We start from the raw sequence: 14,052 nt of genomic DNA on the forward strand, positions 1-14,052 counted from the left end.
AACTAGGCCAACAGGAGGTCAATGACTCATTTTCTGGACCCCTAAGATCCCTCCTCTCTTCCTGCTTTTTACCTGGACAAGAAAGGAGCTTTTTAACAAGTGGCAAAGGAGTACTGATTAGCACTCTTGAAGAGTTATATAAATCTTGCTTTAAAAAATCATTCTCAAATCACTCGGATTAACACCAGACATTTCCCCTGGCCTAGATCTAGCCAAAAATCGTTCACATTCTCAATGAGAGTTTATGAGGAAGGAAATAAAGATGAAAGCAAAGCCAGAATGTATGTATTCAAAAGACATTCACAGAGCAGCTGTCACAACCAAGACATTGCAAGGTGTAAAGTAATTCTACCGTCGATCTTAATCTCCCTTGAGGTAAATGACAACCTGCTAAGAAAGCCACGCTAGACATGTTTCTGAAGGATGCACACAAGCAAATCCCTGCCTCCTGGGGAAGGAATACAAACATCAGAGCTAAGCTGCCTGCCAGCTGATATGTAGAGAGAAAGGGACAAGACTGGTGCCAGAGACTGGTGCCGGGTCGTGACCAAGCTGAACGCTCCTGGGGGCGGGGACTGCTTCCTTGTAACCTGGCGCGGCATCCTGGACTCAGGGCCACCACATGTTTGACAAGGTAAGAGAAGGAATTCTTCCCACGCGTGTAAGGCGAGTGAGGCCCGTGCAGGTGAACTCCAAGCCATTATCTCTTTCTGTGTCTCAGTTTCTTTTTTGTTGTTTTGTTTGTTTTTAGTTTTGGGGTTTTTTTTTTGCAATGCAGTTTCTGACACTTCCCAAAAATCTTGGAAAGGATGTATTGGATCCCATAGAGAATCAATAACTTACTGAAATAAGATACGCCCTGCTATGGACCACGTTTCTAACTTTCGAGGCATCCTTGGTGCACAGCAGTCCATAGCCGACAGCAGTCCATAGCCGACCCAGCTTTATTTAGTGGCTTTATTTAGACCCTTTTTCCCAGCATCACCCAAGTGTGTCCTGGTTTGGGAGACAGCCTCAAAAGATGGCTGCCATCAATTCACTCCCACCCGTACACACATCACCCTCACATCAAGGGGTAGAATCAATTTCCTCCCATCTGAGTAAGCCTTGTGACTTGCTTTGTGATGAGCTGCCCCTTTAAAAACTCCAGTACCTTCCATTTTCTCCAAGACCACCATGCTATGAGGAAGCCCAAGACAGCCACATGAAGAAGTCACACGGAGAAGCTCCGAGGCTCTAGACACACGCGTAAAACCTTCTTAGAACCTGCCAGCATGAACGAGTCCAGGCGGCCACGGGAGTGAGCCCAGCCAGAGCCGTGGCAAGCAGAGAAGTGGCCCTGCCGAACAGTCAACCCACAGAATTGTGAGAAGTAATGAACAGTTATCCTTTTAAGCCCCTAAGTTTTGGGATTGTTTGTTTTAGAGCAATGGATAACTGAAACACATGATAAATAAACAGACATATGAGGGTACTTCAAAAAGTTAAAGAAAAAGAAGAATTGAAAGATTATATGAATCTTTCCATGAACTTTTTGAAGTACCCTCATATATATATATACAGTAAGGCCACTGAGAAATGAGCTCTCCCACATTACTCAATTTCCTAGAGAGCCCAAATAGATTCCTCATTTGTCCAAACTTGTGTTCTCCATTTCTGAGAAAAGTGTTTTTTAGGATGCAGGACTATACTTCACCTTATGCTAAATGTAATTTAATATTTTCTGGATGAGCTGGTCATTGTTGTCGACATCAGCTACCACACTATCCTGTAATGTGGTGACATCCCGCAGCCCCGGAAGGTGTCCAGGGGCTGCTGGCTGCAACGCTCAACCCCCCAGATAGCTATGCTCCTTCACAACCCTAGAAACACCTCCTCATCCCCAAGTTGCTCCTTCTAATGCTCGTGGGTTGAGAAACCAAACCCCCAACCCTCCTGAAACTGTATCTCAACAGGCTCAGAGGGAAGACCTAAGGGGTTCTTCTACGATTGCAGAAGAGAAGGAAGTCTGGAATCCCACTGACCTCGTTTTGAATACTGCTCCACCACTTACTAGCTATGTAGCCCTGGACAAGTCACTTCAATTGTCAAACATCTCAATTTCCCCATCTGTAAAATAAAAATAGTACCTGCCTCTTGCTGGAAGACACTTAACTGCAACATGCAAGAGCTCGGTAAATGCAGCAGCCACCTCGCCTATCCTCTCTGCACACAGGCCTGGAGCTGCACGTGGCCGTCTCTGAGTCTGAGTGCTAGAAAGGGCATGTACTCACGGAAGTCCATCATCAAGAATGCGTAATTTGGTGAGGGGACAGCTGGGGGTGTGGGGAAGGTCTGAATATTTATTCAGGACTGGGCCACACTAGTGGGATTTGCTGTTCGTTTATGAAGAAACTGCAGAACAAGAATAAACTCGGAGTCCCAGCAATGCCATCTCACAGAGAACTTACCAGGACTGTTGGGCAGATCAAGATCAGGAGTGAGAGAGTGAGTGTGAGTGTGTGAGTGTGTGTGTGTGTGTGTGTGTGTACATGCACACGTGTGTACATACAAAGCTAACCAGTCACCCACCACTGGCACAGGCCTGGGCTTCAGTTTCCTCTCCAGAAAAACCCAGCCGATTTAAAATAATAAAGTGCTGATTTAAAATAATAAACCCGAGGACTCCGATGTTCACAGCAAAATGTCAGTGAAATAACGCAGGGGAAAGGTGGGGCCTAAATCGCATATGCATGATGATGACAAACTGGAAAAGCTGTTTACACGTAGATAAGGATCAGAAAAGGCTGCAGAGAAATGTGACCAGGAAAAGGGATTGAGGGGGTGATTTTCTGCAAAGTAGTTTGCATGTTCAAAAATGGATCATTCTTCGTCACATGCAGTTGGACTCAATGGCCCCTGGGGTTCCCTTCATTATTCCAGTTCCTCCACTGACACCCATCTGCACACTCTTCACAGCTGGAGGACCCCTTCCTTCTCACCCTGGGACGGTGGTGGTGCCCTGAGAACTGGGTGAGTGCGCCCCTCCCAGCCTGTCTCCGGCACACTTCTCCCACCTAGACTGCTTTCTGGCTGCTGGAAGCCCCCAGTCTGCTGCCTTCCTGCCCACCCCACCCCAGCTCCTGTTCCAACTCAATCCACCACGTCTCTCATGGACTCTAGCCCTGTTCCCACGAGGAACATTCTGTCATGGGCTTCTCTCCCCTCCAATTCCCAGGGGAAGAGGGCGGTGCTTCCTAATGTATTTCAGGGCCTCCCATCTCTTGGCACTGTTTTTCAGCATGGCTTAGTGAAGACATTTGGGGGCAACCAGAGAAGCAGGAACAAGGCCTGGGTTCCAGAGAAAGAGAGGCTTTCGGGAAAGCCACCCCCCAATCCCACTTTCTCACTCATTGGTGACCCCTTCTCAGTTACTCAGCCTCTCCTCTACCTTCTCTCACCCTCACTGAGCCTCAGTTTCCTCATCTGTGAAACGGAGCCAGTAACATGCAGGATTAAATGGTACGTACGATGTGTGTATGACATCTGACCCCAGCCTGCAGACAGAGTTGTCTCTGGAAGCCTCAGCTCCCTCTCCCTGCCTGCCTGCTGCAGCCCTTTGGAAACAAATGTCCCTTCACTGGGTGAATGATTTGCTATGTAATCTGTAGATACGAATGGCATTACCTTCCACAGCTTCGCCACGTCATACTGCGCATACTGTGCGAATAAAGGTCTTAATGGGTCGTTCATTCCATGAGAGAATTTTGCTCCCAAATACCCTTTCTGCTATGAAATAAGGCTAAAAAATATGTGTCAGGGGTTACTAGCTCACTTGCCACAGACTCATTGCTTTAAGGAGCTCTCAGAAGCTAACAGGTGTACGCTGGTGCGTGTGAGGGTCTCCCAAGCAGCCATGGTCAAAGGAAAACTCCTGAACATTTCGGCTGCGTTTTCACCCCCCTTCCCTTGCATCCCCCCATCAGCTGTGGGCCCTGCTGGTCTTGGTCCTGCCCCCGGTCTGCCCCTGCTTCCTCACCTCCCCCCAAGGCAGTTTGGGGTGGTAAAGGGCAAGTGGTGCCATAAGAGGTCCTGGGGCAAGGACCTAGGCAAGGGGAGGGACATGGGGAAACCCTGCCAGGGCAGCTCCTCCTGATTCATCACCCTCCCCTGCCCCCAGCCCTGTGCCCCCCATGCTCCTGACCGTCACGTGGCCTGACCCTTTTTATCCCCAGACCCTGCAGGCTGCAAGGCCCGTCCTCTTTGCTCGGTAATATTTACTCATGAACTGAAAGTAAGCCCCAGCCCCCCATCCCACACCCCGACTCCACCTGCACTTCCTGTTGGAACCCCACCTGCCGGCCTCCTGAGAAGAGCCCCGGACAGGCTGTGTGGCTGCCTCGGACATCTCAGGTGCCGTGAGCCCCGGGTGCGCCTCTGTCCTTCCCCACGGAGCCGAGTACGGGTGTGGGAGACGAGGGCTGCCCTGGAAGATTTTGGACAGTGGAAAGGCTTCTTCAGTGCAGCCAGTGGCAGCAGCAACCAAAACACAAAACTCACAAGCCCCCAGAAATCCGGTGTCTGCTTCTAACTGTGAAGCTGAGTCTATCCTCCACTGACCCAGGGAGTCCCTGGCCAGAGTCAACAGGCAATGGAGGAAGAGATAGAAAAGAAAGGTGGTGCCAGGGGTTTGGGGTCTGGAGAAAGTTCCTGGGAGTCACCTGCTGGGAGGGGGCCTGGCCGCCTAGTCCACGTCCAGGTCCTCCAGCCCCTGCCCTTCCTATCCTTGATGGAGCCTCATTCCAGGAGGTGCCGCAGGCCCCGAGGAGCAGCAGGGAAGGTGAATGACGCATCACTCCACGGCTCAGGGGACAGAGGAGTCCCAGGTGTCTCTCCCCACAGCAACCCACATGTCCCTGAGCTTAGTTTCCACAGAATTCAGAGACCAAATGCAGGGACACTTGTGAGTTAAGGAGACATTGGCGGGTGGGCCTGGGAACCCAGACACCTTTTAAAAAGTCACATTAGTCCCAAACAAGTGACTCAGAAACTTCTGGAACACAGCCCACTATAAGCTGGGGCCTCCTGCCTTCTATCTCAGGCTCCCAGCAGGACCTTTAGAGCCCTCTCCCCGCCCCCTCCATTCCCAAAACTGCGTCCCGGGCACTGCTTCCATGCCAAGGTCATGCTCTCCCTAGGATGCTAATATTTTTACTTTTTACTTACTTATTTCCCTCTCTTTTTTTTTTTTGTTTGTTTCCTAAATTTTGGGGGTTTTGCTTCTTAGCAGTCCCCAAAGACCAGCAATCATGGGTTCAGAAGTGATCTCCAAGCAGTGGCACATGAGGCGTCCAGGCAGGGACTCAGCCCTGTGGCCACACCTTGTCTGGATCATGGCCCCACAGCCATTTTACCTGGAAGCTCCAGGAGCCTCAAAAGATGCTCCTTGCTTACCTGGGGACATGAGGCCTAGAGTGACACAGGCCTGAAGGGTCATCCCCAAACCTCCTTAGTGATAAAGTAAAAAGGACCTGGGACCAGCTAAAGCAGGGCCCCCAATAGAAATAACTGGTGTTTCCATTTAGTCGATGAACAGAGGCCCAGAGCCCACTACATGCTGTGCCTTCTGCTGAGTTTTGGCGTGGGGATGGCTGGGAAGCAGAAAGTCACTGTCCCCAGGAGGTGGGGCAGGGATGCAAGTTCCTGCCCTCAGGCAGCTCTCGGTCTAATAGGACAAACATCCCCACAGAACACACACAAACGTTCCTCAACCGCACAGGAGCCCTGGGCTGGGAGTCAACACACCTGGGCTCTAGTCTTGTTTCTGCCACCAATGAGCTGTGGGACCATGAGCCAATTATTGCCCACCTCTATGTTTCCTCCTCTGTATGCTAGTGCTCTCCCAGGCCCTGCCTATGCTAACATCCTCTGACCGTTTCTAGAACAAACTGGAAGGCTGAGGCATGAGTAGAGAAAGGAGCAAAGGAGTGAAACAATATGTCCCTTCACCCGAAGACGGCTCACAGTGACCACTTTCCATGGCCCAGTCACTGGCCTCCAGGGCTGCTGGAGGCTCAAGTCAGCAAGAATTCCCTGCCTCTCCTGGCACCAGGAGGTTACCCCTTCAGTGCTGACACCACCCCAGCCCCACCCTCCATGGAACAGAGCCGGAGTAGGAGTCAGGCCCCCTCTACCAGCCAGAGAAACCCAGGGACAGGAAGTGGGGAAGTCTTTCTCGACCACAGACCAGCACGAGGCTAGGAGGCCAGACACCGAACACGATGCAAACATCTCTGCCTGGTTCTCTGGTCACTGGGTTGCTGACTCCCCAGGGACACACACTGCCTACTGTCTCCCATGTCTGCCTTCTGTCAAACCCCAGAATCTATGACATCTTGGCAGCGTCCCTTCTCTGCCTCTGTACAGACCAGAAAATGGCTCAGGGGATGACTGTTGAATTTTAGTAGAAGACCCTCTTTCCCTATTACCAAGAGACTCTCTCCAATAAGTAGGTTCAGATGAGGTCAGAGGAGAGACCTCTGCGCTCCAATGGGGAGAACTTCCGTTTGCCCCCTTAATGGACAGCACAGCATATGGGAAACTCATGTGGTCCGGGGACCCTGGCAGGGAGAAAAGGGCCAGAAGTGACTGTTCAGTAGAAGGTAATCATTCAGAATTTGATCCCAGACCCCAAATGCTGCCAGGCCCACGTGTCTATCTGCCCCCAAGCTGCACTTTTTACTGACTCCCAGTAGGAATGACTGTCACCAATCTTCCCCAGATAGCAGGGCCCTCAACTGGCAGAGGCACAGGCTAAAGCCTACTAGTCCCAGAAGTCAGTACAGTAATGGCAGGTTGTCATCTTGGAAGAACAGGGCATTGGGACAAAAACAAAGGGAACCGTTGGTGTGCCCACATGAATCCATGTGCACAAGTCCAGGGCTGGGCTCCTGCAAAATCAAGAGGCACAAGTCTTCCCTGAGACAGGTCATTACGTGAGCCACAATGGGGAAACAATAGGAACCTTGGTCCAAGAACTAGGAAAAAGTTAAAACATGTGTTTTCCTCTAACCGGTGCGCAGCGATGGGACAGCCCCAGAGAATTCTTGCATCAACCACCAACGGCACCACTGGGCCCCGGGAGACTCAGCCTCCACCCCCAGGAGACAACAGTAATGGCTTTGGTCAAAATGGAAGCAGTGCTAGACGTGGAATCAAGAAATGGTCATTCTAGCCACATGACTACCATAACCAGCTGTGTGGCCCTGAGCAGGTCACTTTCCATTTCTGAACTCATGTATAAAATAAGGAGGTAGAAGGTAAGAAGTAAGACTCTGGAAATCACTGACACCAAGCTGCATGGAGTCCGCCAGTGGATTACCAGATCATAAGCTCAGACGGCTAGGATCGTGATCCCTCTGTCTCTGTAGCCCCTCAGAGCCCAGCAGGGGTCTTGGCACTTGGTGGAAGCACAATACTATTCGTTAAACTGAGGCCAAAATTCCACCCCTTCTAGCAGAACGCATCCTCCAGGACTAGCAGACCCCACACCACAGTGTCTGGCACAACTGTCCCCGTTTGTGTTCCCACACTGTACCTTCTGTGGGTAGACTGCCACTCCACACATCACCCAACTGCTTGTGGCACCTGAGCTCCTGGCAGCAGAAGCAGGATCTATGATCATCGCATCTTCCCTATCTACAGCCCTTCATGTATCCTAATGCACTTTCGCCCACATTTCTTTTGATCCTGACATCAACCATCACTGATAGGGAAATGGCCTTGAGACCAGGCCTAGGCAGGTTTCCTGTCACCCACTTAGGTTGGGCACAGGGCACAGAGTGGGCCTGAGGCCAGATGTCCTGACACCCTCCTTTCCCTAGGGGCCAAGAACTGGCAAACTCTGGGCAGTGGCACAGAGAACAAAGCCAGGGACTTGGGGAGAGGTGGTCCTTCCTACAGAGGCAGTCCAGAGGTCCTGAGGCCTCCCAGGACACATTTTGACTCCAGGGCAGAGAAACGATACCCTCACCCCCACCCCCACCCCACACTCCCCACCCACAGGTCCCCCCTCGGTTAGAGCTGCTGCAAAGGAAAGAGGCAGGGTGGAAAGGAGGCAGGACTCACCTCCCTCAGCAACTGCATCCCCTTCAGCGTGTCCTGCTGCTGCTGGGCCACAGTGACCCCCAAGACCAGCGTGTGTACAACACAGGAGACCACAGAGATGATCACAATGGGGCTGAGGCTGAGGGGCAGCGTGATGAAGAAAGAGAAGACAAAGAAGGCCTGCCAGCCCACCGTGTCGCTGGCCGCGTGGGCGCGAGCGAAGTTCAGGCCCAGGTAGGAGAAGATCTGGGCAGTTATCAGCAGCCACAGCAGGTAGGGCACCACCTTCCGGGTGACCCGGTCGGGGAGCAGCCCTTTTTTGCAGAGCACGAAGAGGACGATGTCCAACAGCAGCCCGATGCCAGCCACGACGAGCGGAGCCAGCTTGTCGCTGGAGAAGACCACGGCGCACATGACCACCACGTAGCAGTCGAAGAGGGCTGCGAAGACCACCAGCACCAGCAGGGTCTCGTGGCGCTGCCGTTTGAAGTAGGTCTGGTAGAGGTTCTCCAAGGACTCGGGCACGAAGGTCAGCCGCATGAAGCGAGGCAGGCACAGGCAGGACCCCGAGTTCCGCACAGAGATTTCATGGGTTCGGCCCACTCCACGGTCAGGGTCAGAGGGCAGGCTGACCGAGTACTCCGCGGAGTACTCGGCCGAGTACTCGGGGTCGGAGAAGCCCTGGTTCCTCGGCATCCTGGCTGGTATCCGCGTCCCGGGAGAAGCTGATGGGGAACGGGGCAAGGGCTCCGGAAGAGGCCACCTACCAGGGCTCCCTGAGACCGTGGGAGGGCCGAGGGGCGGCCACCCCGGGCAGGAACGCAGAGGGGGCTTCCGGGGCACAGGTAGCGCTGATCATCTGGAACTTAAAGGGACATCGCTAAGCAGGCGCACCTCTTTCTTCCTACGCTTGGTTTCCTCATGACCCACCCTACCCCTCATAAAAGAACCCTCGCTGCAACAGCCTCCAAAGCGGGCCTTCCTGCCTCCCACGCCCGCCCTCCCTCCACCGCACCCGGACTGAGTCCTGTCCACGCCAGACACCCAATTTCCTGCCTCCGGCTGGCCCAGGGGCCCAGTCACCTCTCCATCCCTCGCGTCTTCTCTCCCCGTCCCCGACTTCCTCGCCTAAATCCCCTCCAGGCCCAATCCTTAGAGGCTGAAAACGAAATGTGCCAGAAAGCACTCAGAGCCATCCTGGGCATTCCCGAACCTTCCTTCCCTTACTTCCTCCTTCCACCCAGCCCTTGCAGCCTCGGCTCCTGTGGGGCGCCCCTTCCGACCTCGGAGCGCCGTCTTCCCTCCGGAAGCGCGGCCCTCGCCCTGCGTTTACCTGTGCGGGAACTCGGGAGCCGCGCGCTCGGGGACGGTCCCCTCGCGGGCTGCGGGGCCGGGTCACGCGAGCGGCGGGCCGGGGCGGGAGGGCTCAGCGCGCCCGGGGGCTGCTCCCCGCGGGGTCGCGCCGCCCCGTCCGCGCCACGGCCCCGGGCCCCGGGCCCCCGGCCGTCAGGCCCGAGATTCGGCCGCGAGAGGCGCACGGCTGCCCCTCAGCATCCACAGGCGCCCGGCCGCAGGAGGAACGGGGAGGCGGCGACGGGAGCCGGAAAATTCGGGGGCCCCGGCCAAGCGCGCCCGCCCCTGGGGCTGCGGCTCGGCGGCGCGGCCGGACCCCGTCCTCTCGCCCCCGCAGTGGTGGCGGCGGCTAGGGGCGCGCTCGAGGCCCTCCCCGGCGGGAGCGCGGGCCGAGGCCGGGGAAGCCCGCCAGCATCCTCTCGCCGCCCGCGCGCCGAGCGAGCCAGCCGAGTCCGGGCGCGGCGCGCTGCACAGTGAGTCCCCGCGCGGCGCCGGCGGCTCCCGGGCCACGCGCGCTCCAGGCCCCCGGAGGCGGGAGGGGGCGGCGGCAGCGGCCCCTCCCTCCCCGCGGTCGCCGCCCTCCCGGCAGAGCGTCCCGGAGTTGTGGGGGGGGGGGCGGGGAGGCGCCCGGCTCCAGACCCCAGATCGGCGGGGACGAGAGTTGGAGGGAACCTTGGTGACCCCGGTGACCCCATGCCACTGGGCGGCGGGCGGGAAGAATGGGGCGAATCCACGCCATTCCCCAGGCAGGCCCTGGCTTGAAGGGTGAAAGACCGGGGCGTGCGCTCCCCCAGGTGAGGGGGCACCCCAGTCGCCCTCTCCTCTGCCGGGGCTTCTTTCCGGGATGGGGCTGAGGTTTGGGGACCGCGCCCGGCCTAAGTGTCCGCACCCGCGCTGGGAGTCCAAATCCCGGAGGCTTCTGTAGCCTCCGGCGGCTGAGCCCTGTGCTAGGAGCAAGCGGTAGGAGGGGGTGGTAGCACGTGGAACTGGAAGACCCCCATTCTAGCCATTAGAGATGTATCTGAACTGACAAACTCTCCTTTTGAAACCAAGCGCTCCTTTGAATGGTTAAGCCTGTCAGTCTCTTACACCAAAGTATAAAGTACTTTCCTTGGATTTGGCAGAACACCTTGCTAAGATCAACTACAGGCTTTAGGAATTTAGGTAAAGAAAGAGGAGGGAGATAGGCTGTTTTGGAACAAAAGCATGTGTGGAGGGAAGGTGGGTGCTTAGAACAGACAGCAGCATTACGGAATGGGCTTCCTTGGGGAGAGCTGAAGAAATGGGGCAGAGAGGAGAGAGACTGGGCCACCCAGGCCCTTGATGGACATCCCTTCTTATGCCCCTGAGGTCCGAAGGTGCTCTTGCCAGAACCTCAGGCATCAACTCTCATCCCTCAGGGAATGAATGGATCTATCAGAGAATTGATGCTGTTACTAATGATTCTATCAGTCCCTCATTATAACTCTAAAAAGCCACCAACCTCAGCCCAAACTTCTCAGGGCTTTGATTCCAAAGGTGGGGGACATAACATCAGATTTAGGAGAAGTATAATTTGAATAGAGCAGCACTTTCCCTATTGTTTTAATTTGTTTGCGGTCCAAAAAATTATTTTTAAATGTCACATGAAGGCATGTGTTAAAGGAGGGTATGACTTTTATGCTTAACAAAGGGACATGGGTTAATAAAAGCAAAAAGCTGGTAAATACTGTATTTGGGCCTGCTTTGGCATGAGTGACACCACATAGCACCCTCTGTGAGTCCTTCCCCCTTTTGGCACACATGCCAACCCTTGTGGCTCTCAGTGGGGCACCTGCTTGGCAAGGCCATGCCCAGCTCCTGGGCCCCAAGGTCTCCCTGCTAGGCCTTCTGCCACCACCCATGCCCCAGCTTCTCCTCCCCACCCACCCAGTGAAGGGAGAGGGTTCCACACAGAGACACCCCTGGTAAAAACCCCTGATCTCCTGCCCCCCACCTGCCCCTGACTGCTGGCCTCGTTGCCCCACTCCCTGTTCTTCCACAACCCTCCTCTCTTTGCTGTGGGTACCTGTTCAGCAGGAGTGTGCTGAGAGCTGGGCAGGGCATCAGGGAGACCAGAGGCGCCATCCAGCCCCTGCCCTCAGGATGCTGCCAGCTCTGTGAAGGTACCATGTGCACCAACAAGGCAGACCCTCGGGTGTGCAAAGGTTACACTTAGAGGTGACTTCTTGCTGAGTTGACCTGAGATGGGCCAGAGAGAAGGATGTGATTGGACACATCCCAGGTGGCTGTAGTCTCCTGACAAAGACCCAACAGTAGGAAGCCCCACAGCACAGTCCCATCCCTGCTCCCCATCCTGGGTTATGGGCATGCCCTTCCCTGTGGATGTAGGAAGCACAGTTGGAGAGCTGCAGCCCCTTACTCGGCCCCCCTGGGAGCCAGAAGCATCTGGGTGAATATTCCAGAACAAGAGAGCTGCTCAAGGTCTCCTCTGATGGAGGAGATCAGAGAAAATGCCATGAGAGTTTCATCTGTCTGGTTCACAGCAGCTTCCCTAGTACCTGGCGCCTAGCAGATACTCAAACACAGTCATTGAATGAATGGATGATCTCCCTAAGAAGAAATGGTACTTTACAAGGGCACTAGCTGTCCCTGAGGGGACCAACTGGCCTCATTCTCTGATGCTGTCTGAAGATGTCCTGGTCCAAGGACAGTTAAAACTAACCACCCTCAAGTGAAAAGGGTGAGATTATGGGGGAGGTCCTATCAGTTTCCAAGCTGGACATTTTGTATTGTTGTAACCTAGACAACTGGCAAGCTTTGCTTTTGTGATCAAAAGATATAAAGTCTGTCTTTAAAATACACATGCTGGCACTCGTGCTTACATGTGCACAACCGGAGACCCTGAATGGCTGCATGGATGATTTGCCTCTGATGCATGTCCTGAAGAGAAGACAGAGTCATGGGCTTGGGTAGAAACTTGGAGGGCCTCCTGACCCCCCTGCTCCATCCCAGGATCTACCCGATGGGATGCCACTTTGCTGAGGGCATCCTTTTGTTTGCATGGTACAGACTAGAGATGATTGCTGAGAATTAATTGTTATTGGATAAACAAGAGTGGTTTGGCCCCCCTGGGAATGTGGTGGCTCCTGAATCCAGCAAACAATAGATCACAGCAGAACTCCAGTGTCCTGGGGGAAAGAGAAGTGGGAGGAGAGAGAAAATCATTCGTTCCCCTGGTGCCGGGCACCAGGAGAGCCCTGTTTGGGACCTGAAAGCAGAGCCCAAGTCAAGGGCCTGTGTGCAGGTAGGTGGTTTAACTGGGGAAGTGATTCTGGGGAATGGAGTGGAGGCCTGGGAAGCATAAAACAGAGAAGGCAGGAAAGTCAATAAATACAAGGGTTTGTGATGGAGCTGGTCACTGCCATGGGCAAGGGAGCTCAATCCCTCCAGGACCTTTTGAGGAGGCATGCCAAAGGCACCTCAGAACTTCACACTGGAGGCCTGAGAGGGAAGAATCCCTCCAGCCCGTGCCCTCCCCTTTTGGTTAAGGGCTGCCTGTTGAGAGTTCACTCTGTAGTTCTTCCAGGGTTGTGCAAGCATCAAGGAGACTGGGCAGTGGGTGCCAGGGCAGGAAATGAGAGATCCTCAGTGCAGACACCTGGCACGGTGCTCCTAGGTGTGCCTGCAGCAATGACAGGAGTGGAAAGGTAGGCCTGGAGGAGGTGGCCCATGACACATGAGTGTCCCATTCAGGGCCTCTATGAACTCTATGCAGAGCTTTGGATCCTGTCACCTGGCAGAGAGAAGCATATGGCACAGTCGAAAGAGCAAGCACTTAGTAACCAGAGAGCCCGGCCTGTGCGTTGGCCTTGATGTTAGTTGGGGACCTTGGACAAATTACTCAGCCTCCCCAGTCTCAATGTCCTTGTGGTGCAATACGTAGCACTAACCCCTAGGCAGGGTCATTGTCAGGAGGAAGGAGATTAGTGGGAGCAAAAATGGTTGGCAGATCTGTATGGAACATATCAAATGGAGTTCGGTCCGTCGCACGGCAGGATGGCTGAGCAGCGCTGGCTGCTTCTGTTCCAGCACGACCTACACAGGGCTGGGCTGGGCTGCCTTCTGCCTCCAGCCCTCTCTGTGGTGACATGCACGGGCCTCTCTTGATCCCATTGCAGTTTTCCTGTGACAGCATCTCCCATCTGTGTGTTCTCATTTCTTTGTCTCTGTCTCTGTCTTTCAGTAATTCTGCCTCCCTGTTAGTCTCCCTGACTCTGTGTCTGGGTCACTTATTGGGCCACTGTGGATGTGTGTGACTGTGTGTGTGAGTGTGTGAGACAGTGTGTGGGTGCATGAGTGTTGTGAGTACGTGTATTCCTGTTGATACGAGTGTGAGTCGGTGTGTGTGAGCAAGGGTGAGCGTGGGTGAGCATGTGAGCGTGTGAGTGGGTGTGGGTGAGCGTCTGTGTGTGTGAGCGTGGGTAAGTGAGCAGGGTGAGCGTGGATGAGCATGTGTGTGTGTGCGTGTGTGTGTGAGCACAGGTGAGCATCGGTGAGCGTGTGAGCGTGGGTGAGCGTCTGTGGGTGTGAGCGTGGGTGAGCATGTGTGTGTGTGAGCGTGGGTGAGCGTGG

The 14,052-nt window shown here is 54.5% G+C and overlaps 2 protein-coding genes across 5 annotated transcripts in view; both read right to left on the minus strand.

Annotated features, from left to right (window-relative positions):
* ADCY3 (adenylate cyclase 3) overlaps positions 1–12,360 on the minus strand; it is an 80,827-nt gene extending 68,467 nt beyond the window's left edge. The window contains exons 1-3 of the mRNA XM_063078642.1: positions 12,303–12,360; positions 11,486–11,658; positions 8,107–8,950 (exon numbers count right to left, since the gene is read on the minus strand). Coding sequence (XP_062934712.1) covers positions 8,107–8,781 — 675 coding nt within the window. The 5' untranslated portion in view covers positions 8,782–8,950; positions 11,486–11,658; positions 12,303–12,360. The remainder of the gene's footprint in view (positions 1–8,106; positions 8,951–11,485; positions 11,659–12,302) is intronic.
* Positions 12,361–12,500: 140 nt separating this feature from the next.
* The window catches only part of DNAJC27 (DnaJ heat shock protein family (Hsp40) member C27), a 56,963-nt gene continuing 55,411 nt past the window's right edge, over positions 12,501–14,052 (minus strand). For 3 of the 4 annotated variants that reach the window (XM_063078643.1, XM_063078650.1, XM_063078649.1), the window contains one exon: positions 12,501–13,102. In XM_063078643.1, coding sequence (XP_062934713.1) covers positions 12,965–13,102 — 138 coding nt within the window. In that variant the 3' untranslated portion in view covers positions 12,501–12,964. The remainder of the gene's footprint in view (positions 13,103–14,052) is intronic. The other variant, XM_063078644.1, reaches the window with a different exon arrangement.

The sequence above is a fragment of the Cynocephalus volans genome, chromosome 14 (genome assembly GCF_027409185.1).
Source record: "Cynocephalus volans isolate mCynVol1 chromosome 14, mCynVol1.pri, whole genome shotgun sequence".
In the NCBI taxonomy this organism is placed as follows: Eukaryota; Metazoa; Chordata; class Mammalia; order Dermoptera; family Cynocephalidae; genus Cynocephalus; species Cynocephalus volans.